Genomic DNA, 24,273 nt, shown 5'->3' on the forward strand with positions numbered 1-24,273 from the left:
AATAAAGCAGAATTTTTAAAGCTATCATAGGTCACATGCTGCCTCTGCCACCGTTGCTCATGTGGCTGCTGGTAGAATTTGTCCATGGCCACCCACTCCCAGCATTTCTGGAGACAACCCCCCTCCCCCACTGATGTATGAGGACTAGCTATGATTACTCTGCGACATCAGAAACTATGCTCAGAGGCACTTCTCCTTACTCATATGGCCTTGTTGTCTGCACCAGATGGCTTCTATCACCCTATCACAGGGCTTCATGAGATGCTGCAGTGTCCATTTGGAACCTGGATAACAAAACCACTTTCTTCTGGGAAAACCCTACTTGCCTCTTTGTTTTCCTAGTACAGACTCCTGCTGTTTTAACTGGCAGAAATTTCACAGGGGAATCTCAGCGCATGTCCCTGCCTGTTGGAAGACACATCACCTGTTGAATCTGCCAATTGTGCAACTGCTAAAGGCAACGAAGACCCGTCAGAAGAGAAAAATTGGCTACACATAACAGCTACGTTTGAATGTTAGTCATCCAAGCATGTACTCTTGGCAGCAAACTGTAACTCCCGGCAAATTCAAAGGAAGGCTTTGTGGGAGTTCAGAGACCTGCGGAGCAGACCAGCCATTCCCCAGTCTTAATCTCAGCTTACCCTGGGTGTTCTTCTCTGGGTCAAACCTCTGCCCACAGCCCTTGTTGTAACACAGCAAAGCCATCTCCTGAATGTGGTACTCAAAAAGCCAGTTCCTGGTCCCAGGCAGAGCAAGCCCTGCTTCAGGCAGGTAATTCTGTTACTAAAAGGTTCTCCACGACAGTGCAAGAAATCAGGCTTGGCTATCTTTAGCAGCAGCCAAGGGGTGGGCTTGAAACTGGAGCCTAACCCAAAAATGGGCATGCAACTGCTCAGCCTTCCAGAATCATCTGGTTGCCCCCAGGGAGAAGGAATGTCACGTGGAGCAGCTTGATTCAGAGACTGTTTTTTTTCCTTGCCCACATTACTTTACAAATGCAACACCAACACTGGTTGAAGCCAGCTTGGTGTAGTGGTTAGGAGTGCGGACTTCTAATCTGTCAAGCTGGGTTTGATTCTGTGCTCCTCCACCTGCAGCCAGCTGGGTGATTTTGGGCTTGCCACAGCACTGATAAAGCTGTTCTTACTGAGCAGTAATATCAGGGTTCTCTCAGCCTCACCTCCCTCACAGGGTGTCTGTTGTGGGGAGAGGAAAGGGAAGGCAATTGGAAGCCACTTTGAGACTCCTTCGGGTAGGGAGAAGCGGCATATAAGAACCAACTCTTCTTCAGTAATCTCAGGGCTCTCTCAGCCCCCCTTCCCTCAGAGGGCGTCTGTTGTGGGGAGAGGAAAGGGAAGGAGACTGGAAGCCCCTTTGAGACTCCTTCTGGCAGAGCTGTTCTGACTGAGCAGTAATATCAGGGATATCTCAGCCTCACCACCCTCACAGGGTGTTTGTGGTGGGGAGAGGAAAGGGAAGGTGACTACAAGCTGCTTTGAGACTCCTTTGGGTAGAGAAAAGCAACATATAAGAACCAAGTAATCTTTCTGCCTTGCAGGTAGGCACAGAAAGAAGATGCAGTTTTTACTTTTGCACTGACAAAATGTCACAAAGCTATTTTCACAGCTTATCCTAAACTCACTTGAGGCATTCCTGCAGCTGCCTTCAAATCGACAGACAGCCACCTCAGCTAGAAAGTAGGCTGAACCTCCTGCTACAGATTATTGGCTATGCTGATATCCACGTAGGTGCCGACACAGCATTTGTGAAAGATTTAAGATTGCTTTAAGTGCCACACTTAGAATCATACAAATCAGTTTACCACCCATCAAGAGGTGGTCTTTTGAGGTGGTCTTCCTGCCATTTCAAGACAACTGTGGGAATGGGAATCAATGAGCAAGCTGACAGTGAAAGCAATCCATGTGTCTGGGGGAGAGGACCCTACCTAAACACCACCAGGAAGAACTAGTGCTAATGGCAAGCAAAAGGTGGTCAGAGAGGGAGCCTGGGGAAGCCAGATGTTCTAATTTTTCCCTTAACAACAAAGTGGAAACCTTCTCAGTGAGCAGTTCTGGAGAAAGAAACATAACAGGATTGCAGAAACCAAATTTATTTCTGGGTTTCCTAGGAACCCACATAAAGATGTAAATTTCCCATACAACACATTGTGTGAACTTGTGAGAGACAAGAAAGAGAGAATGCTGAACTAGTCCCCATCTCACAGGGGCTCATTCTGATTGTGGCATAAAAATATTACACATAGACCAGAGGTGGCTGAGATGCACATTTTTATTGTAGTAAAAAAAAGGAAAAGATACTCTTTCAAAGTGATTGCCTGCATGACATGGAGGCAGGGAAGGCAGTGGGAGAAGAATGCAATTGGTCATTTCACTACCTCCCCCAATAAGTCCTGCTGTGTTGTGTGTGTGTATGTGTTTGGAGGGGGGGGGACAGTGTCACTGCAGGTCTTCAGGACATATGCCACACAAAGACTACTCTGGAATGTCTCCTGCTTTCAACCCAACGACAGACACCCTGAAATCCAAAAAGGCCTGCTCTCTCTCTCAGGCCTAGCTGTAAACAGTCCCGTTAAAAGGGGAAGGTTCAAGTGCTGCTCCATCCTGCATATGAGTCGCTCGCTCCAGGACCAGGCACTGCTGTCAGGTTGTCCTTTCAGCCAGGCTGGTCAGCTTTTTCTGGGTCATTTCATAGGCGAGGAAGAGGGCACCATTGGAGGGCAGTGCTCGGATCACTGTTGGCATAAGCCCACAGTAAAGAGCCATCACACCTGCAATATAAATACAAGGCAAAACAGTAAGGCCAGGGAGAAGAGGGCAATCTTTGGAGAGAAGCTGCATCTGCAAACAACCCAAGCATAGCCCGTTCCTTTCCACACACCTAGCATTTGTTTTGATATATATTTATACCCCACTTTGGTCTCCAAGGAGGACCCAAAGTGGCTTAAATATTGTTCTCCCCTACTCCAATATTCCTGTGATGTGGCTTATATTGAGAGAAACTAACTGATCCAGTGTCAGCCAGCGAGCTTCCATGGCAGAGTCGGGATTCAAACCTGAGTTTCCAAGATTTCCAGTCCAAGATTAATCACTACACCATGCTGGCATTTGAGGAGGCCAGGCTTATATGGATCACTTGCCTTCAGTCCGTAAGATGTGCAGGAAAGAAAGCAGAAAGCCGTCTTGCCGCCCAGCCATAGACAGCACCTGAATCCGAGACTTCACTGAATCAATGGGATAGACAGCCAGCCAGAAGGCTGCACCACCAATTCCACCACTCACTGTGACAGGAAGAGCTCCTACAAAACAAGGTAGCCATACTGGTAATCGGCTGTTGTCAAATGGATGATGCAGATCAACTCTCAGAACCTTCTGGAAATCCCCAGACCTCACAGAATGCTCCGTGCCCTTGACTCATAGCAGTACTTGGTTCCCCACAGTATGGGAGTTTATTTGGCTATGCTTTAAAGCAGGGGTAGTCAACCTGTGGTCCTCCAGATGTTTGTGGACTACAATTCCCATGAGCCCTGCCAGCGTTTGCTGGCAGGGGCTCATGGGAATTGTAGTCCACAAACATCTGGAGGACCACAGGTTGACTACCCCTGCTTTAAAGCACATGTTCAAGACTCCAAATGCCTTGGTGTGGGAACTTTCCAGTGTCTTCAAGCTTCCCTACTGGATCCTAGGGCACAGATTTATAGGTGGAACTGCACAAAGGCCAAGCAGAAAAGCAGAACAAGGGAGAGAGATTTCAGTAAGGGGTTTTTAATCTAGCAGGAAAATATTGGCAGAGCATCAAGCTGTAGTTCTCAGTGTTACCAGGGTTGGCCAAGAAAAAATATTTCTCAAACATGCACATAACCACTAGGGGAAGATGGCCATTGTAATTCCCTGTCAGTGTGTGACCTCAGTGCTGTACCTGACCAGGTGTGTTGGAAAGTAGTAAGAGAGTGCCAAGACCCTGCTCACTGCTTGCTTCCCAAGAGGTTACCTAAAGCCATAAGCTACAACTTGATGGTCATTATGCATCTTCAAACAATCATTGGCAAAAGAGAAAGCCAAGCAATCAGCGGGATTGTAGCCAGAGTTGCAATAAGACCAAGCAACTCCAAAATAAGTGCTAGAGGCTAAGAGACTTTCAGGACAGCCCTTCCACTTGTGGGTAGCAGTTCCCCCCCCCCCAAAAAAATTAAAATTCTACCTTAGTCTTGACTACTGAGGCAGTGCTTAGGTCCTCCGTGTCCAATGTTCAATGTCCAGTCTCTTCCCTGCTCATATGTTGCAACTGCAGGACAGACACAGCCCCCCTTTTCTTATAAACACCTTTGCTACGCAAGCAGGTCTAGTTCCCGTGGTTCAGTGCATTTCTTCCAATAGAACCTCTGGATCAGCCTTATGACTTTCTAACTAACTTCCTCCAATTTGTAAACAGAACAGAACAATAGGCAACCTCAGGTTGCAGTTATCAGCCAGCCTTGCTTACCCAACTCCTCCTTTGTCTGTCCAGCCTGGAGAAAGAAGCTTCGACTGACTTCGTAACCCCCAAAGAAGAAGAAATAGCCAGGTACCTCCCGCAGCCATGTACTGGTCAGTCCTTGGAAGAAACCTAGGGGGCCCTCCGATTGGAAGATGGCCTTCATCACGGTCCATGTGGAGCTGCAAAAGAATGAGAGGAATACGGTGACGCACAAACAGTGTGAAGGAAGAAAGAAGCAAAACTGAATACAAATAAAAGCAAGCCAGGACTCTTTTGGGGAACTCACTACACAAGATGCATCAACTGTCATGTGACTCTTAAGAGTACAGCTTAATGTAAGAGTATTTAGTTGACAACTTTTGGTTGTAGCGCTTAAACCATCGTTGGACCCGTGGGACCTGGCCAGCTACTGACCAGTCGCACATTTGGCGCTTCTTGGGAAGGTTGTTGAAAGGGCCGGGGCTCCTGGCATTTCTGGAGGAAACTTCGGCCCTCGATCCTTATCAGTCTGGTTTCTGCCCTGGCCATGGGTGCAGACGGTGTTGGTCGCCTTGTTGGATGATCTCCGTCACCAGCTGGATCAAGACGGATTGTCCGTGCTTGTTCTGTTAGACCTGTCAGCCTCGTTTGATGTGGTTGACTAAGAACTGCTGGCACATCGCCTCACTGGGAGGGGGATAAGGGGCACAGCTCTTAGCTGGATATGCTCCTTTCTCCATAACCGGATACAGAGGGTGGCTGTGGGGAATGAGTTATCGCGCCCTTATCGGCTCTCTTGTGGGGTCCCTCAGGGCGCAGTGCTCTCCCCCACACTCTTCAACATCTTTATGCACCCTCTGGCCCAGCTGATGACACCCAGCTCTATCTCCTCATGGACAGCCACCTGGATTCCCCATGCCCCTCAGATCCATTCACCAGATGTTTAGAAGCAGTGGCTGAATGGCTCAAGAACTCAACCCCTCCAAGTCCTGTGGTTGGGAGGTAAGGGGACAGATCAGGAAGCACATCTCCCCACCCTAGCAGGGATGCAACTTAAGATCGTACTCCAGACCAGGAATTTGGGGGTGACCATTGATGCCTCATTAACTTTGGGGGCACAGGTCAAAAGAGTAGCCGGCCAGGCATTTTTCCATCTTCGCCAAGCCCGGCTACTAGCACCCTACCTGTTCCCTGAAAACTTGGCCACAGTGATCCACGTGACAGTCACCTCCATAATAGATTTCTGTAACTCACTCTATGCAGACCTGCCTTTGGGCTTGATCCAGAAATTACATCTGATCCAAAATGCAGCTGCTAGGGTCCTCATGGGAACATCTTGGAGGGCCCATATCCAGTTGCGATCCGGATCTGGTTCAAGGTTCTAGTTTTGACTTTCAAGACCATACGCAGTCTGGGCCCCGTATATTTGAGGGACCACCTGTTGTCCTATGCCACCCGCAGGGCCTTATGCTCTGAGAGTTCGAATCTTTTGCTCATTCCCAGCCTCAGGGAAGCGCGCCTGACCTCGACCATGGCCAGGGCCTTTTCAGTCCTGGCCCCAACCTGGTGGAATGAGCTCCCAGAGGAGCTGTGGGCCCTGCGGGAGCATTCAGCATTCCACAAGGCCTGCAAAATGGAGCTCCTCCACCTGGCCTGCAGTTGACGCTGGGCGGCCAGGTAGATCAGGCCCCTCCTATAGAAGCAGCATTGACAAATTCCACCTGCGCCTTCTTCCTCCCTCCCCCTTTAAGATACTGCAGCATTGTTAGACCTGGGGCGTGTCTGCCACCGTGTCTTATGGGTTTTTATGTCTGTTTTTAAGGGGATTTTATTGGGGTTTTATTCAGATGAATGTAACCAGCCGCAAGCCTTCAGGGAGCAGCAGGCAATAAATTGAATAAATAAATAAAATTGAAACTCTGTCCCAGAGTACCTGCGTTGTGAAAGAGCAGTCTGTCCTGTAATTTTCATCTCATGTAGAGCTTGCATCCGGCACTTCACTAGCTCTGTGGGGCACAGAACCATGGAGGAGAAGACAGAAGCAAAGGAACCAGCAATCGCACTGTGCAAGTCGCTATAATGGAAGAGAGATCCTCAAAAGGAGAATAACAATTGCTAAACCCACCTCCAGTCCATAACAATAAGCAGCACTAAATCTAGACCCTCTAGACTCCTGAAATCCCTATTGCAGGTTGTCTTTTGCCAGCCAAAATGAACCAACAATGTGAAGACCACACTTGGAGGCACCACCGCTTCCCCTTAGTGCTCTGTAAAATGCTAATTTATACCAGTGCTACCAACCTCATGTGCAGGAAGCTTCCCTACCTGAGCTCCACACTGTTGCCAAGTCCAAAGAAGTGCCTGACCAACTGCTGACAAAACCCATAGCAGGCAAACAGTACTGCATTCTCAGCAGCATTGGCCAGTAACGCTGGAGTGGTGCCCTGGTAGAGACCATACATGCCCTCCTGCTGGTAGGTCTTGAGGGAGCAGTCGAAGAAGCCCCGGTACATGGCTGGAAAGGTCTGCATCTTCACCTTGATGGTGTCAAAGGGCTGCCCGCTCACCACACAGGCTACACCTCCTGCAAGGAACCCTGTCAGTGCCATTTACTTCCAAAATCCACTGCAAGACACACTTTTCCAGATCTACCACCAGAAACCCAATGGGATAGAAACCCCCCAAAATGGAGCCCCTTGACTTCTCCCCTTATCCAATACGATGGACCATTTTCTGTGATGGAGCCTCTCTTGAATGGGTGTGTTGGGGGGCCAGGAACACTTAAGGAATAGTCAGCAATCAGCTCAGCCAGAAAGCCAGTTTGAGAACATAAGCAGAGCTGGTGGCACAAACAGGATCACTACTTCACTTCCTCCTCTGCTTACAGACTTAATACCTGGAGGCCAGGTTTAGCTCATGGCTGCCAGTTGCTGGCCTCCAGCATCATGGGCAGCTCACTTGAGAATACAGACCACCACCAGCATGGAAGGCACCTTTCAGCCGCTCAGGCAAAGATAATGACAAAATGTTACCCTGGCTGGATGAAAGATCACCGACAGCCCACCCTTTCTACCCATCCCAGACTCACAAGAGTCCTTCCTCATTCTCTGCTTTGGAATTCAGTCCTCCAGTATTCTTACCCAAGCCAGATATACTTACCTTCTCTTTGCAGCCAGTGCCCAAAGTCTCCAAATTCCCCCCAACTAACCATCCTTGATCTCTAAAGAGGTCCATCAAAGGGTGTACCCTGCTTACCAGTCTCCCACCACTAAGACTCACCAGCAGCCCCGGCAGTTAAGTCAACAAGCATTTGCACCACTGGGTGGACTTTGGCTTGTTCAGAAGGCATCTCTGTGGAGACAGTAAAAATGTGGGGGTTCAAAGCAGATTCCCAGGCTGGAGGAAATGAAAACCAAGCTGGGGTTAGCAGACTCAGCCAACTTTCTGCCGTTATCACTTATATGGTTTATTCCCAAATTGAGAGAATGGGGTGGGGGACACAATACTGTAACAGTGGAAGGTGATGGTGCCTGCAACATGAGGAATGGGATGGAAGGTAGACCTGATCCTTCTGGGGTGCAAGAAGCCTGGGGGAAGTAAATGGGGTGGGGCATGGCTACTCCAGCCTATTCTGGCTGCTGATGCTATAAAGGAAGCTGGGTATAGTTTGGTCTCAGCTATGGTGGAGAAATGAGGGTGGGGAAGTGCAGTCAAGTATTGGTCCAGGAACAGCAGTCTTCTCCCACAGAGTAGTCTTGGGAGATGAGGAACACATAACCATGTTATGTCAGAGGACTGGAGGACAGAAACCCTTTTGACAGAGTGCTGGAGGAATGGGAGCAGTCAATTTCTGTCCTCAACAGCCTAGCCTCTGAGCAAGAAATGCTCTTTGAATTACCACGGAAAAATCCAGACATTCACAAGTGGAGGTTCCCATTACCTGGTGCTTGATATGATCAGCTGCTCCTTGCAGTGGCTCAAATGACTGTTAAAGGGCCATCTACCTGACAGGATCAGAGGCAACCCAACACACTTCTTGAAGGTTGCCATGTTTTCATCTAATGAGGCTTCTGTGACAAACAGAAATTCCATTGAATCACGGCCCACTTCTGTGGACTGAGGGAGCACTCTCTGTGCTATCTCACTGGGGCACAAGTGGCCTCTCCACTTCCAGGAAATGCTGCCTGTAAAGTTGGGTGGACTCATTTGTGTGTAGTGCGGGAAGACAATCTTCCCATGCCTTGTTTACAGTAGCTTTCCATTAAAAATAGCTGATTTACCAAGTTTGAATACTTTATATCACAGTTATGAACATGGATCTCTCGCAATTTACCTTTTTGAAGTGAGAGTATTTTTGTTCCTTTACATGCATTTCTAGTACCCAGACCCATTTTATTGATTTGTTTATTTTATTACGTTTACATACTGCCCTCCCCTGACGCTCTGGGTGGTTTACAGTGAAATTCATGATAATACAAAGAACACCATCATTAGAAAATATAATTGCGAACATGTAATATTTCTAATAGTAAAGCCCATAACAATAGAATGTTTAACATTTAATGTTTAATTATAACTTTCTGATATTGCAGCTCATTTTATTTTCCAGCGCTGTGGTTTGACGCCATCGGCGAGATGTAGTTGGTGGTGGGAGAGGTCTCTAGGCTCTCACTGGTGTATTACTTTATTGGTCTTGATTGAAAGCCCAGTGGAAGAGTTCCCTTTTGCAGGCCCTGCAGAACTGTCCTAGTTCCAGTAGGGCCCTGATCTTCTCTGGGAGCTCATTCCACCAGGTGAGGACCAGGATGGAGAAAGTCCTGGCCTTGGTTGAGGCCAAATAAGATTGAGGCCCTGGGGCCAGGGATCACCAGTTTATTGGTGCCTGCATAGTGCTCCCTGGGAGGCATAGGTGGAGAGGCGATCCCTCAGAAAGGGCCTAGGCTGCATATGGCCTTGATGGTGATTACTAAAACTTTAAGCCTGATCCGCTATTCAACTGGTAACTACTGCAGCTGTTGGAGTGTGGGTCTGATGTGGGCCCTCCAAGGTGTTCTCATAAGAACCATGACAGCTGCACTCTGGACCAGTTGCAGTTTCCAGGTCAGGGATAAGGGTAGGCCCCGCATAGAGTAATCCAGTCTAGACGTGACTGTTGTTCAGATCACCTTGGCTAGGTGTTCAGGGTCCAGGTAGAGCACTAGTAGCCTGGCTTGGCGCAGGTGAAAGAATGCCATCCTCGCTAGTCTTGTGACCTGCTCCTCCATGGAGTGGGAGGTGTCAAGGATCACCCCCAGGTTCCTGGCTGAGTGCACAACAGATAGTTGCACCCTCTCCAGGTAGGGTGAACTCACTTCCTCGCCTGGGCCTTTCTTGCCAAACCACAGGACCTTCATCTTTGAAGGATTAAATTTCAGATGATATTGCTTGAGCCAGTCCGTGAGAGCTTCCAGGCATCTGGCTAATGAGTCTGGGGGTAAGCCAGCATAGCCGTCCATCATGAGGAAAAGCTGGGTGTCATCTGCGTATTGGTGACAACCCATTAGCTGGTCACGTGCATTTTGGAGGGAAACAACGTGCAAGTGTGCCATGTCAGGGCTGTAGCGCCCCCTAAAGGAGCTTAGCTAAAACTTTCTGCAGCCCGTGTTGGGCTGCATCACAAAACGGATAATGGACCTTGTGGTATCCCGCATTGGAGTTGTCAGCAATGAGATTGGTTCGCTCCAATTGCTACCCCCTGTCTGACCCCGGAGAAAGGAGATCAGCCATTGAAGGGCTGGCCCTCATATCCCCTAGTCATGCTTCAGAAGTGGTTGTGTCCTGACACATATGTGGCTGCCAGTGAATCAGACTGAACTAATTAGGGGTTAGGTAAACAGAGTGGGGAGGAGCCCCCCCCCCCCAGGAATGTTGCACAGGAAATTTCCCTGCTTTGAGGTAGGCTGCATTGTGAGCCTTTACGCTCTCCCTTTGGCGTCATCTCTTGGCTTGCACCAGGCCGCTTAGGGTCCAGTGGGAGCTGTTGACTTCTGTCAGAGCTGCATCTGACCGCTGAAGTTTAACCTCTGCCCTACATTGTGGTGAGATCAGACCCATGCCAGAAAACAAAAGCTATTTGAAAGACGATGCTTCTGTGGAATTAACTCTCAGTAAATGCTGGACCAAATCACAGTAGGAGAAACATAATATAATTCACTCTGGAACTTTTACTTCAGGAAATTTTACACTATTTTAGTACTATAAGATTGGACACTCAATTGAGAGTTGGCAATTGGGTACTACAAGAATGGATGATAAGATTCAGCACAAAGAGCTCTTTCAGCAGATAACCACTGAAGAGAGAAACTGCAGTGAGGTGGGAGAGGGGGTCCATCATGGACTCAGATTCCTCTACAGACCACCGTCTCACTTCCTTCCCAGGAAGAAATGGTAGAACTGTTTCTGTCATTATGCTGTACCATCAGACATTCTGATTACCGTTTCTAGATTTTAGGTCCAGCTTGCCGAAGGAACTTTGTGTTAAGACCAATGCATACAGAAAGCTTGGTTCATAACAAGCCGGTGGCATATAGAGGCCAATTAAAAAGAACAGCAAACTACAGAACATGTGCTTATCCTGCTCGGGGATCATTGGAAGGCTGTGGATAGCCCAGAATGGAGGGAACAGTGATTATCATCATGCAGCTGAACTCTGTCTGCCAAGCTTATGCACGGGTGAAATTCCAGTTGATTAGAGCTTCTGACAAGCCTCATGCCAAGTCACCTCAGCTACCCTTCCTGCTCATCACCACGCCTTTTGTTTTCATGCCAGCTTTGGAGAACATTCATCATGTTTCTGTGGTGGCTAGTCAGCCAGCCTCAATATGCTGGCTGGAAGCTCGTTCAGACATATAGTTACACAGACCAAGCACCTCCATTTAAAGAGAAGCCAACACTCTTGTCTTGTCTGTATTCACAAACAGCTGCAAAGAATGCTTCCGCCACACATCTTCAGAACAGGATGTATGGCTGCACTGAAGCCACTACATAACCATCTGTAAAATGCTGAATATGCTTGTTCCCCCACTGCCTTGATACCTTTCCATATGCATTATCACACTCCTCCCCAAAAGTGTGTGTGTGGGGGGGGGGGGGAAGTAATCTACATAACCCATTACAGAACTACAAATATTAACTAGTAGTCCAGTTAGCAACTTGCTTCTGTAGTCGCATCAAAATAAAAGACACCCTCCCTCCCCGAAAACTTTTTGGCTGCCATTGTCTCCCCCATGCAATTACGCCATAGCTCCATTGCACAACCAAGAAGAAACTGGAACAAATGCTGCCAAAATGTCTTCAATGAATTACATCTTTTTATTTCTAGAGCATTCAAGGCAGCATTTATTTATTTTGTTCGGATTTTTATACTGCCCTTCCATTTCAGTTTTGTCTTGGTTGTTGTATCTTACTACTGTGTAGTCCTTCTTTTGTATAGCTGCATTGTAGGCATACTCCCTTCTCTGTAGCAGAATCATTGGTGGTATTGCCCCCAACATTAGCCAATATTGAGAAAAAATTAAGCAGATACATACCAATAGAAGTTCAAGCAGCCAACAGCTCTGCAAAGCAAAAAATCCCCACAAGCACCACAGCTGACAATGTTTGAAGGCTGGATGAACTTTGAGCAGTGCTAATACCCCCTTCCTCTGCAATCTTCTAGCACACCTTGTTTATATAGGGCTGGGGTTCTTACAGAAAGCAGTTATCTTGGATTATGCTGTTTGCAACAACAGGGCTCCTGACTGGCTGATTACCGCTCCCCAGTAGATTTCTAGATAGAAGGGCAAACTGCTATGAAGTTTCTTCTGCAATCTACTGTGAGATCTGGTTTGCCTTACACTGACCTCCAACAGGAGGTTCTTTGTACCCAAGCAGCCCAGCTCTTCTATGGCCAGAGAGGTCATCCTTGAAGTAACAGACTGAGGATTGTAAAGCAGCAGGCTACTGACCACCCAATGTGGGCAATGCTGGTATAGGGTTGCATTCTAAGTGGGAGGTATGACACATGGCTTTCATGGCTGCCAACAATGCTTCATAAAATCAGGCCACAGCATTGATTTTTACCCTGTACTAGGTGAGACTCAGAGAGCCTTGATATTACTGCTCGGCCAGAACAGTGTTATCAATGCTATGATGATGCCTGTGGGGATCAAACTGGCTCTCTGGATTAGAAGCCACCTTTCTTAACCACTACGCCATGCTAGTGCACTCTGCTATAAGGAAAGTCCTTTGTACTCTTGCTTCTGGATCCAGCATCTCCAACTTTTTATTTCACAGATGGGCTATAGCTCTTGCTCCTTCCAAATCAATTTATTAATTTCTAATAATGGAAAGTGTGAGAAGACTCTTTATATAGGAGGAACTTTATTTATTCTCTGGCAGACTCTGAGACGGAGCTCAGGACAGCCACATAGAGAGACAAGCATGGCATCTTTCTCCCCACATCTGGACCAAAGGTTCTTTATGACATGGGTACCTTATTCCTCCTCCACTTTTATCCTCAGGAAAACAAGTCAGGTTGAGAGCTGCTGGCCCAAGGACACTTAGGGAACTTTAGGACTGAGTGAGGATTTTAATCTGGACATATTCAGATATTAACCATCAGATCAGATGCCAAGTTTTCTCTAAAGCCAACAAAATTCAAAACAAATACTAGGGCAACCAAGCTCAGACAGTAGACAACATATCTTGCTTTGCAAGGGCAGGAAGAAACCTGAAAAAAGAGGGGGGACATATTGAAGCACAGAGTCTTAGACCTTTCCAGCAATACTGATGATTTGGCTACCATTTCCAATAGGTTTAAGAAAGGCAACTGCTTGACTCCCTCTAGTGACAATAAACGGGACGTGCACCATCCCATGAAGCAGAAGAGATCACACAAGATGAAAAAGGCTTAAAATCCCTTTTAATGTGCATTCCTGGAACAGTCTTCAGACAAACTCAACCTGTTAGTAGACAATTACAGCTCAGGTTCACACAAAGTCTCATACTTCTACACAAGACAGGTAAGGTTAGGTTATACAAATTGTTTCAACTGAATCCTTTAACAGGAAAATATTCTCTTGTCCAACAGACTGTACTTTTCTACCAGTAAAAAATAAAGAATGGTACAACACATTGAATAATTCATCTGCAAACCACCACCACTACCTGCCCCTCCTGCCTGCCCCAACCAGCTACAGTAAAGAAAAATGGTCCAGAAACTGAAGTAAAAAGCTAAAAGGTTTTTTTTAACCCCCCTCCTCCCTCTACATGATAAGCCATTTGAAACTACCCACGTGTACATACCTACAGGTTCTGCCCCGGCACTCTGAAGGCATATGTTCAGAGGGCTGAGGTTAAACAGGAAATCCTGCAACTGCAGCTGAGTTCGCAGGGAGGGCTGAACCTGTGCCGAGGTGCTTGGGAATGAGAGACAGCAAGATCCTAGTCTGGTCTGACACTACACAGTTACTGAAGCCTCCTGGGATCCATGTTCACATTGTGGTTTGTAGGAATGCGCCTTGTGGCGTTTACTAAACCCTTTACAAAGTCTGACTGTGTACCCCTTTGCTAAGGCCAGCCTCTCTGGGAAGGTGGCTGAGGCACTGTCAACCCCCCTTCCCCCCATTAGTATCGGCGACGCTTATTTGGGCCAAAATCTCCCCCAGGAGCTCCTCTGTTGAATCCTGGTGTATTTCCTCCCATAGTTCCAAGTCCTTCCATTGCACTGCCCTGGCCAAAGCGATCCGTAGGTGGTGGTGGAGTCTTGTTTTAAGAGAGGAGGAAAAAAGCTGGAGTTAGAAAATCCCTTACAGCCCAATATAACACTAGTATCTCTGAGGAGCCCCAAGGGTGTGAGCTCTTCCCTACTATTCAAGTAACCCATTAGAAAAAGTCAAAGATACTAGTCATTGATTCTTAATGTCTCCATTTCTCATAGATATAAGAGAACATACACAGAAGCCTTTCTGTCCCACCTCTAAAGACAAATCATCATACATTAAAGTTCTACCCAAGAAGCCTGGACATTTGCAACAAATGCTAGGATACCAGTGCCTTATTTCAGAGAGTCATCAAAAGGCACTAACAGTGAAATGGGAAACCTCCAAGCACCCACATGACCTGTTCGAGGGCTGAAACTACTATTCATTTCCATTGCAGAAGCCAGAAGCAATGACACTGACATGATTGGTGGATGCTCTGACATGCATCTAATTGTGTCCCTGTTTAATCTGGGCATCACCTGCCATTAGTGAGACGCATCACTAGGCAAGTCTATCTCAGAATGCATTTGCAATCTGCTTGAGACATCATCTCTTACTTTCTCAAAGGTCATGGCAGCTGAAAAAACTGTACTGTTCAGTGGGCAGGATTCTATTCATGACATTCCCTGGGTAGTTGGTCCTAGCCTAACTCATGGGATAACCATCTTTTAGCCTCACCTATGTCACAGGAGGAAAACAGACTCTTAAGCTGTACCAAGTTCCTTTGAGGAAGGCTAGTCGGTTAAAATGTTTAGTGCATACCCAGCGTTGTTACTAGTTAGAAATATGCTAGAAATATGCAAATATAATGCTGCCAATACAAGTGAGCAATTTCTAGTGGGGGAGAAATCAAAACTATCCCCTGTAGGATGTGGTCTGACTTGCTTGCTTGCACCACCTTTGTAGGCTTTCAAAAAGTCATTTCTTCTATTATAAATGCAAATTAGTCTGTAAAAGAGATGTGTGTCCGTAAAAAGACTAAAAATCTTTAGTTGGGAATTGTGTCAAATCAAATCAGATAACAACTCTTATGAAGTCTGACGTTACCATTCCCATGGCTCCATCAGGAATCATTGGACCAGGACCAGGAGCTGGAGGCGGTCCTGCAGGAACACTGGTGCCTCCCATTGTCCCCCTGTTATTCATGCCTATAGCACCTAGAGAAAAAAAACAGAGTATTTCTGGTATGTATGAGGGCACTGGGGGGAGGTGCTGCTGCAGACTGAAAGCTTAGCAAGGAAGAATAAGTATAAAACAACTGGAAAGCCTATTTCAGCTGCTACAGTCTCCAGACAGCCAAGTAGGTCTGTGGCTAGCACCTAGATCAGGGGTAGTCAAACTGCAGCCCTCCAGATGTCCATGGACTACAATTCCCATGAGCCCCTGCCAGCATTCACTGGCAGGGGCTCCTGGGAATTGTAGTCCATGGACATCTGGAGGGCCGCAGTTTGACTACCCCTGACCTAGATCATCAGGTCCAAGCTCCCAACAGGCCTTGTTCCCTTGGTCTTTCAACAACCCCTTCTCTAGGAGGCATGTACACCTTTACAATGCCCTCTCCACTGTGATCCCACAGCAGTTTACTCCTTGCAGATGATGACCACCAGAAATATCTATCTTTTGGCCCATTCAAATCTCTAACCACCATTATATCGAGAAAAGGCAGAAGAGTTGGTTTTTATACTTTGCTTTTCACTACCCAGAGTCTCAAAGTGGCTTACAAATCATCGCCTTCCCTATCCTGTGAGGTAGGTGGGGCTCCAAGCTCTGACAGAACTGCTGTAAGAGAATAGCTCTGACAAGAATGTGACTAGCCCAAGGTTACCCAACTGGCTGCACATAGAGGAGCAGAGAATCCAACCCGGCTTTCCAGATAAGAGGTCGCTCCCTCTTATCCACTACACCAAGGCTGGCTTTCAGGCATTGTCATATAATTTTTCAAAGGCTCAAAAAATGACCCCAAATTAAAATCACGGGTATATTATAGATTCAGGTAGGTAGCCGTGTTGGTCTGAAGCAACAGAAAAAGTCTGAGTCCAGTGACACCTTTAAGACCAACAAAATTTAATTCTGGGTATAACTTTTTGTGTACATGCCACACATCCTCAGATAATTATAGTAGCAATTCATTCTGATAAATATTCTGTCAAATCACAGGCCAAATGAAATGCAGCTCTTTCTAAAACTCAAAGAAAACATAATTTTGTAGTACTTGACCAGGGTAGTGGGTAGAGAAAATCATTCTACAACCTCTGGGCAGCACTGCAGGAGACCATAACTTTCACCTCCCTGACTAGAAGATCACACCTGGTACAGTGGACTGATAAAGGGTGATGTCCAACACATGTAAGTTACAGAATGAAGTGTTTTAGAAATTAATTATCCACAAGCTTACAAGCATCCAATGGAAAGTCCACTGAGGAAGCATCTAAGCCCACACAAAAAAGACCAAAAACTACCAGTTACCTGTACTCTTCTTGAGCACAATAGCCGCTTACCTCCCATGCCCATCTGTCCCATTCGCATATCTGGAGGCTCCCTCTGAAAGACACACAAGTCTAAGTCATAACTCTATTTGACATAGGCCTCTCTTTAATTAAATTTCTAGAAGGGTCTATTAAAGCACTAAAAAATGGGCTTTATTCCACCGCAACCCTCTGACTAGATCAGAAGCCAAGCCATGCCACTAGCCTCCCCATTACCACAAACTGGGCAAGAAAAGACAGCACCTACCCCATCAGAAAAGGACCCCTTGAATCCTTCCTGCTGTCGCCTCATCATTTCCTCCTGCTGCCGCCTCATGTCTTCTTCACGGCGTCTGCGCTCCTCCTCTTGCCTGCAAGGGAAACTCCCGAATAGTCTCACTGAGTGGAGGGCCATCAAAAGTCATCTTGCTTACACTCATTTCAGGAGTTTTCTCTGAAGGACAACCTAGTTAGTACTCAACAACCTGTACAGTGAGATGCACCAGGCAGTTGTTCTGGCCCAGAGCTCCAAACACACCAGTGGAGACAGCTTCCTCCTTCAGAAGCAAGCTACATAGGACCAGAGAAGAATCCTACAGGAGGTAGCCTGGTACGACATGTCCAACCGCCGCTAATCACCTACATCCCAAAAACAGAATGATACAGGTACTGGTCAGGTAAGGTGAAAGGTCATCCATCTGGGAGACAGGGCCACATATGTGAGCCAGCGGCATATTCCAAGCTATGCTATAAAATAGCTGCCGAGTATTTAGCTTTGCAGGAAATAAATCACAATAAACCCACACTACAGAGAGTTAAGACTAATAAAAGTTCTGTTAAGACAGCCTGCCTTCATCACAGGACTGGCTTAATTTCTTTCCTGCTTACCTAAGTTCCAACTGTTTACGCTTCTGCACCTCCTGATTGTGCAGCTCCTCCATTCTCCTTAATTCCTCCTGGCGCCTCATTAAGTCTGGAAAAGGCATCATAAGAAAACAGTTTCATATCTTTTACGTTGCTTGAACTGTTCCAATTGCCAACTGTCTCCAGTGGCCAGCTAGCCATGGCATGTAAAAACGCATGTGGTGCTCACCTTGCCTCATGAGCATGACCTGGTGCTCATGACGAGCTGCCTCCATCTCCATTTCCAGTTTCTCCCGTGCCTCTTTGATGTTTCGGTCTACTTGTTCTTGTTGCTGCTTCTCCATCTCAATTAAAGCCTTCCAACGCATGGCATACTCGTATTCAAAGGAGCCAGGCTGTGCAAATCGAGGAGGCTGCTCACGTTCCCTGAAAGATGGAATAGTCTATACACTTAGGGGGTGACCAAAACTGAGTAAGAATCACAGGATGGGGTGAAGCAGCCAACTGCCTCACTTTGAGCACACTAGCTGTTATGTGCACTTTTAGCAAAAGTAGAACAGAAGCATGGCTGTGTCTGTATCATGCTTTATCTATAGAACAAGCTCTTTTGTGAAAAAAATGGACAAAACAGTATGGTGGGAAGCTAATAAACATGTTTCTGCCAGCAAAGGACTGAGTTTGAAGAGCCACCTCTTTCATTAAGAGGATATCTCCAGGCCCCACACCTGTCCCCCCTCCTTTCAGCACTTACTTGTGATACTGCTGATTTTTGATTACCAGTTTTTCTGGCAAACCTTCCTCATCATCATACTGTTCCATAGGCTCCACAGTAACAGGCCGCGGGAACCTGACAAAAAATCCAGTGGAAATTTCAAATCACCGTTAACAACTAGCTTTCTTGCATGTTGACTTTAGGGCAGGGTAACCACAATTGGCCCAGGCTAGCCTGCTCACTAGACCTCAGAAGTTCAATAGAGTTGGCCCCCATTTGGATCAGGGACAATTAAGGAAGCCAGGGTTGTTAAAAAGGCAGTAATGGCAATTCGCTTCTGAACATCACTTGCCTTGAAAACATAATGCACTGCCATAATGCAACTGCAACTTCATGTGAACAGTGGCAGAGATCACATAAACACTACTGTTATTGAATAAAAGAATTTCCCCACCCTCCTCAAGTCCAAGATTCCTTGCACTTACGTAGTTATCAAGAAGGACCCTTCACTACATCTGTCTAGGGCTTTTCTAGCAGCTGGTTTCCCTGAAAATTCCACAATGCCTTTCCCAGAAGGCCTGCCTCTGTCATCCACAATCACGACGGCCCTCTCCACTTGGCCAAACATCGAAAAGGCCTCTTCCAGGAGCTCATTAGACACAAACTGAGGCAGGTTCTTGACAGTCAGTGAGGCACTATGGCATGCAAAGCGCACACGCAGCTGCTTCCCACGCAGAGGCATGTTGTCCAGCTCCACCTTGGCTATCTCAGCCAGAGTTCGGGTTTCCTGGAGACAAAAGGGGTACCACCCATTAAAGCCCAAACCTACATTTTCCAGCTCATATAAGGGGATGAGCAAGCAATGTCCTTGCCAGAACAAATGTATTCTTGAAGAGAAAAACACAGGCTACAGAGGTACATGAAGATAAAGTAATTCTGTTAAGACGGTGACTAGAAGCCAACACAGAAAGTCAGCAGGAGTAGATGCTGGAAGACATGTGGATCAATGAAAGAGACGCACAGGGACAGGCATGCTGATTAGATAGCTTCTAAAATTTTACATTAGACGTTTATTAGGATATCTAGTTCTGGAAAGTTTATCTAGAAATTAGCATTTAGTTAAGGCTTCATATATGCAGGAGACACCCTCAACACCAGCACCACTTTTCAAACTACCACTTTTCTCAGTATTTTAATTCATTCCTTTATAACAGGTTTTCCCAACCAGGGTGTCATGAAAATCTGGGGTTTCGTGATGGCCCTGGAAGGGTTTCTAAGAATGAATGAGAGTTAATTCTTTATATTTTTAACTTTAAAAAATTGGTAATATGGTTATATATGGTCATGTCAACCCCCTCCCAAAAGGGCCAGTGATGGGCCTCGAGTGGGTGGGAAGGGGAGGGGTCCCAGCCATACAAATCCTTGCTGGCTTAGGTATGTTGTACATGTCAGTGACTGAAGTCCAAAGAGGTAAGTAGTCTCATTGTAACTTAACTGTGCTTGGGGAGAACAGATCAGCAAAGGCCTGGCCTGGCCATTTCTGGAATTGGAGAGGTGGAGGCAGGGGAGTGGCATAGGCCTGCCCAGTTTCTGCAGGCTCCTTTTGGTGCAGAAGAGCAAACTGGTAGCCAGCCCACAACACAGGTATGGTTCTAGTCATAAATCATCTGAAAATATTTCTGCGCTGTGAGAGTAGCCTGGCCATGTCACTTTTGGTGGTAGTGTTTGGGTGATGTCACTTCTGGTGATATGTGACTCCTGGAGGAGTGGCAGGAAAGTGTGGCCTGCTGACATCACTTCCGGGATTTCTTGAAGCCTGAACAACGTTTCAGGGTTTTCTCAAATGTTGTTTTATAACAATGCCAAGATGGGATGGAGATGTGGGGTTGTCCACAGGGAGAAACAGCAGTCCAGTTTGTCCTGTTCTATTGAAACAATCAACATATTCTGCAGGATTTTTGCTTTAAAAAATTAGGTAGCACTGTTTTCACAGAGGAGAGTGCCACATGCCGCATGCTTCTCTGAATATACCGTCCGTATTACTATGTCCAGACACATACAGCAATCTCAAGCAACCAAATCTCCCCAAACCCACCTATAGCTACTCACCAGCCTAATAAAGCCAAAGCCTTTGTCCTTATGAATGAATACTTCGCCTGCCTTCCCATATTTTTCAAACAGCTTCCTCATCTCTTCCTCTGTGATATCAGGAGGCAGGTTGCCCACAAAGAGACGACTCCTCTGGGTAAAGGTTTTTTCTCCAGGCTTTCGGAAATTCTTCAAATCAATTGTCAGGCCTTCATCTGAGGGGAATAAGGTACAGAATCGCTCTACAAAACGGGGGAACAAATGCAAGTGTTAACACATTCAAGAGCACAACAGTAAGAATAATCGCCAAGTTTTCCAATACATCAAACCTCTATTTTTAACTAACAGCTGATTAAATGTAGCAGCAGAGATTGAGAGAAAACTGCTGCTAAGATCCATAACCATATGAATATACTCTTGCAGTCTGTCCAAAAGGGGAAAGCCTGCAGCCACCTTCACCCAACAGAGCAATTGTTCTATTTTGACTACAAATTAGTTATGCAAAGCCACCAACGGAACAGCCAGAACATTACAACAGCTGAAAAGATAGGTCCAAGACAACAGATAATTAGCAGCACCCATAGGAGAATACCAGTTGGAAGACATTACCACTCATAGCAGTATGTAAGGCTGTAAAGTCTACAAAATTAACTATTATGAGGAAGTACTGAAGAGACAATCAAAACACAACCTCATTTACAGCACACACTACCCAATGCCTTAGATCAATCACAGGCACATCTAGCCCATGGTTAATCTTCATGGATACTTGAAACTGTGTACATACTGCTCTGATGACAGAAAAGATTCCTCAAGGGTGCGAGAGCTCAAAATGCCATATGCAACATAGCAGAGAAGGAAAGAACATATAAGCCCTGTTTGAGAAGGAAATCTAGAGTATACATTAAGCCCAGAGAGAAGCAACCAATCTTAGAAAATTAACTGGATCACAGAATTCACCATACAAGCAGCAGTACAGCTAACCTGTACATGTCCACACACATTATAGCACCATTTAATTCAGCTCCTAATTTGTATAGCGATGAACTCCTTGTAATTCAATAAGATGCACATTCTTAAGTTATTAATGACCAAGCCAATAAATTGTGATCCCGTAACTACTCTAAGCACAGTAATGATCTGACAAATTGGTAACTCTCATCACACACAAAAGTTAGTTATTAACACAGTATTTCTAACTTTCATGGCTCGTGAGAAACTTATTCCACACTTTTAGGAACAAAGTCATACTCCATAATAACTTGAAACATTTGTAGCATGCCTATTAATTACCACAGAATGCCACCTACAATGTGTTCACTGATATCTCCCCAACATAACTGTAAGATCAATTCCATTCAGTATTTTTGTGTTCAGAAGTAGTGTACTGACACATTTCTCACCAACCATGCACCTTCAACCAAAAGACACAAGTTCTACCGAAGTCTAGTACTGTACAAAACATCTCCCGTGTCTCAAACATGAAGGCAGACAAAGGACACTATAGGCTACTCCGGAAGAATCGGATTTCCAATCATATCTCCAAAACTACAGAAAGGTTGTCTATGATTTTTTAATCTACTGGGAAAGGACAATTAAAGTTTGTAACAAAATCCAAGGGCCACTTTAGAGAATTCCAAATGATGCTATTTTCACATTAAATAACTACACCTGTCTGGCTGCATGTGTGTATATATGTGTGTACTCATAGGCACATTCAACAATTTTACAGTACGTACACATGAGTCAAATGTTTCACAAATAGAAAAATCTTCTTGAACATAAAATACTAATTCTGGAATACATATAGCAAGGAACACCAGTAGTTTATTTTTCCAACTGTGCACACAAAGCATAGAGGAAAAAACCTTTAAAATAAGAACAGCTACACTGACATTACCACCACCACCCCAAAAAATTATAACATTGCTATAGAGACTCTAACAAACACACACTCACTTTGGCTGTTGGCCTGCTGCCCATTAGCTGGGGCAGACTGCTGCTGCTGTTGTTGCTGCTGTTGCTGGTGGTGCTGATGCTGCTTTCGTGGTGTGTGATTCTGCTTCTCCATTGCAAAGCCCTTGCTGCCTTGCATCTCTCACTCTGGTGGGAGAACGAGCACAACAATACATTAGTGTCTTTACAGAAGGATGAAAACCCATACCTAAGCATCAGCTGCTTGGCATAAAGCAGGTTCAGGTTTAAATTCTAAGGACCACCCCTTAAATCAAAATAAATAAATTAAAGGAACTGAGTGACCGGCACTTGGAACTCGACAATCCATCTGTTCCACTCAGTGTTCCAACCAGAACTTGAATTGATTCAGTCTAAAGGAACGGCATCATCAATCAATTCTCAATAAAAAATTATACATTACAAGTTCTTGTAGCAAGATGGACCGTAGCGAGGAGAGAGGCTAGTCAACTGGGCCCATCTCCGCACAGGGCCTAAAGCTCCGATTGCAGGCGGATGGAACCGGGCTAGACCATCCCGACTTTGTTCATAGAGGAGCTTCGCGACAGCGGCAATTTCCCGACAACCCCCGACCCCCCCATCTCCAGGAAGGGATGCTGAGCAGAGACAACGGCCGCTGCTAGTGTGGGACAAACGGATCTAGGTAGGCTTCGCTTCTCCCACACGCGTGGGAGAGCCTAGACCGGCCCTGGCGCCAAGGAACGAAGGGCGGGGCCGGGGCGCTCCAGGCCGAGCGGCGGCGACGGGGCCGGCCGGGGATCAGCGCGGAGGAGGAGGAAATGGCTCCCCCCACGCGGCCCGGGCCTGAAACCGCGAAAATGGAATGAGGGCGACAGAGGCCCACCCGCCCCTCCACGGACTCTCCTTAAGACCCCCCAAAGGCCTCCTCACCTCAGGAAATTCGCCGAACGGAGAAAGAACACGACGACGCCGGGGGGGGGAGGGGAAAGAGAAAAGGGCGCGCGCGGCCGGAAACCGTCTGCTAGAGCTTGCTGCGCGCAGCTTCGCCCGCCCCTCTCGCTGCCTGATTGGCCAAAAAACTTCCCTTCCACTTTCCGTCTAGTAGCCCGAAATAACGTCTATCAAAACGCGACTCCGAGACGATTAGGCTCCGGCGCTCCTGATTGGCCGAATGCTCCCCTCTCGGCCCGCGCAAACGGCTGCCAATCAGAACCATGACAGTTAAGGTTGGGTGAGAGGCGAGAAAGGGACAAAGGGGCAGGGGGGAATTGGGGAAAAAAACCTACTGAGACGTGACCGCATCGGTTTCCCCGCACGCGCAGTGAGCTGGGCGCTGCTTCTTAAAGAGACAGGGGGCCCAATCACGGCTGCTGAGACGCAGTCGGACTTCTGCTCCGCCATGTCGGAGGGGACAAGGACACTGGGGAAGCCTGGATTTTTTATAAAACATATATGCCGACTAGTGGCATTGGGTCTGGAATAGTTACAAGGCCCAAAGCATGCAAGCCATGCCTGCGCGTGCCTGTGGCGTTCAATGGGATTTCGCCCCTAGTAGGTGTGCATAGCTATTACAGACTTTTGTGTCAGCGTATGTCGACGCGCGTGTTCAGGATGGGCAGAATTTTCTTCTAGTCAATTGAAAAAGTTAAGTTGTTGGGGAAGGACTAAACCAGTGTCTTCAGCAAGCCCAATGAGGGGAAAACTACATTTCATAATCCGGGCTGCAGATGTCTGCACAGTTATTTATTGGCTTTTTGTTCTGATTTATATTCTGGGCTCAGAGCAGGTAACAACAGTTACCAAAGGAATGTTTATCCCCCAAGTATGATTGATAATACTAATCTGAAGACCAGAACTGATACAATGGTGGTTGTGTCTTTGAAGATCTCAGAATACAGATGTCTAATATTGCCAAATGCCTTTCACCAGCAGCTGCACTTACTTGAGAGTTAAA

The 24,273-nt window shown here is 46.5% G+C and overlaps 3 protein-coding genes and 1 long non-coding RNA gene across 8 annotated transcripts in view; 1 reads left to right on the top strand and 3 right to left on the bottom strand.

The window, feature by feature from the left end:
• Positions 1–790, bottom strand: part of ITGB1BP2 (integrin subunit beta 1 binding protein 2) — an 11,323-nt gene extending 10,533 nt beyond the window's left edge. The window contains exon 1 of the mRNA XM_077308020.1: positions 642–790. Coding sequence (XP_077164135.1) covers positions 642–705 — 64 coding nt within the window. The 5' untranslated portion in view covers positions 706–790. The remainder of the gene's footprint in view (positions 1–641) is intronic.
• LOC143822639 (uncharacterized) overlaps positions 1–4,658 on the top strand; it is a 16,818-nt gene extending 12,160 nt beyond the window's left edge. The window contains exon 3 of the long non-coding RNA XR_013226220.1: positions 4,525–4,658. This is a non-coding gene — a long non-coding RNA (uncharacterized LOC143822639). The remainder of the gene's footprint in view (positions 1–4,524) is intronic.
• On the bottom strand, positions 2,272–13,211 carry LOC143822637 (mitochondrial ornithine transporter 1-like). 3 transcript variants are annotated; one of them, XM_077308023.1, is made up of 7 exons: positions 12,042–13,211; positions 7,753–7,824; positions 6,799–7,057; positions 6,407–6,547; positions 4,501–4,673; positions 3,158–3,316; positions 2,272–2,788 (listed from the first exon to the last, which is right to left on the bottom strand). In XM_077308023.1, exons 2-7 carry the CDS (start codon positions 7,820–7,822, stop codon positions 2,661–2,663), a joined length of 930 nt encoding a protein of 309 aa, XP_077164138.1. In that variant the 5' UTR covers positions 7,823–7,824; positions 12,042–13,211; the 3' UTR covers positions 2,272–2,660. The 3 variants fall into 3 exon arrangements, with proteins under 3 accessions (XP_077164138.1, XP_077164137.1, XP_077164139.1); XM_077308022.1 differs by having other exon boundaries at positions 8,414–13,211; XM_077308024.1 differs by lacking the exon at positions 3,158–3,316 and having other exon boundaries at positions 7,753–13,211.
• Positions 13,212–13,394: 183 nt separating this feature from the next.
• On the bottom strand, positions 13,395–23,423 carry NONO (non-POU domain containing octamer binding). 3 transcript variants are annotated; one of them, XM_077308018.1, is made up of 11 exons: positions 23,250–23,423; positions 22,344–22,487; positions 20,406–20,599; positions 18,782–19,083; positions 18,336–18,431; positions 17,814–18,010; positions 17,609–17,693; positions 16,989–17,091; positions 16,754–16,796; positions 15,303–15,412; positions 13,395–14,256 (listed from the first exon to the last, which is right to left on the bottom strand). In XM_077308018.1, exons 2-11 carry the CDS (start codon positions 22,477–22,479, stop codon positions 14,119–14,121), a joined length of 1,404 nt encoding a protein of 467 aa, XP_077164133.1. In that variant the 5' UTR covers positions 22,480–22,487; positions 23,250–23,423; the 3' UTR covers positions 13,395–14,118. The 3 variants fall into 3 exon arrangements, with proteins under 3 accessions (XP_077164133.1, XP_077164131.1, XP_077164132.1); XM_077308016.1 differs by having other exon boundaries at positions 20,406–20,626; XM_077308017.1 differs by lacking the exon at positions 23,250–23,423 and adding an exon at positions 22,762–22,884 and having other exon boundaries at positions 20,406–20,626.
• Between the last annotated feature and the right edge of the window lie 850 nt (positions 23,424–24,273).

Source organism: Paroedura picta, chromosome 13 (genome assembly GCF_049243985.1).
Source record: "Paroedura picta isolate Pp20150507F chromosome 13, Ppicta_v3.0, whole genome shotgun sequence".
Classification (NCBI taxonomy): domain Eukaryota; kingdom Metazoa; phylum Chordata; class Lepidosauria; order Squamata; family Gekkonidae; genus Paroedura; species Paroedura picta.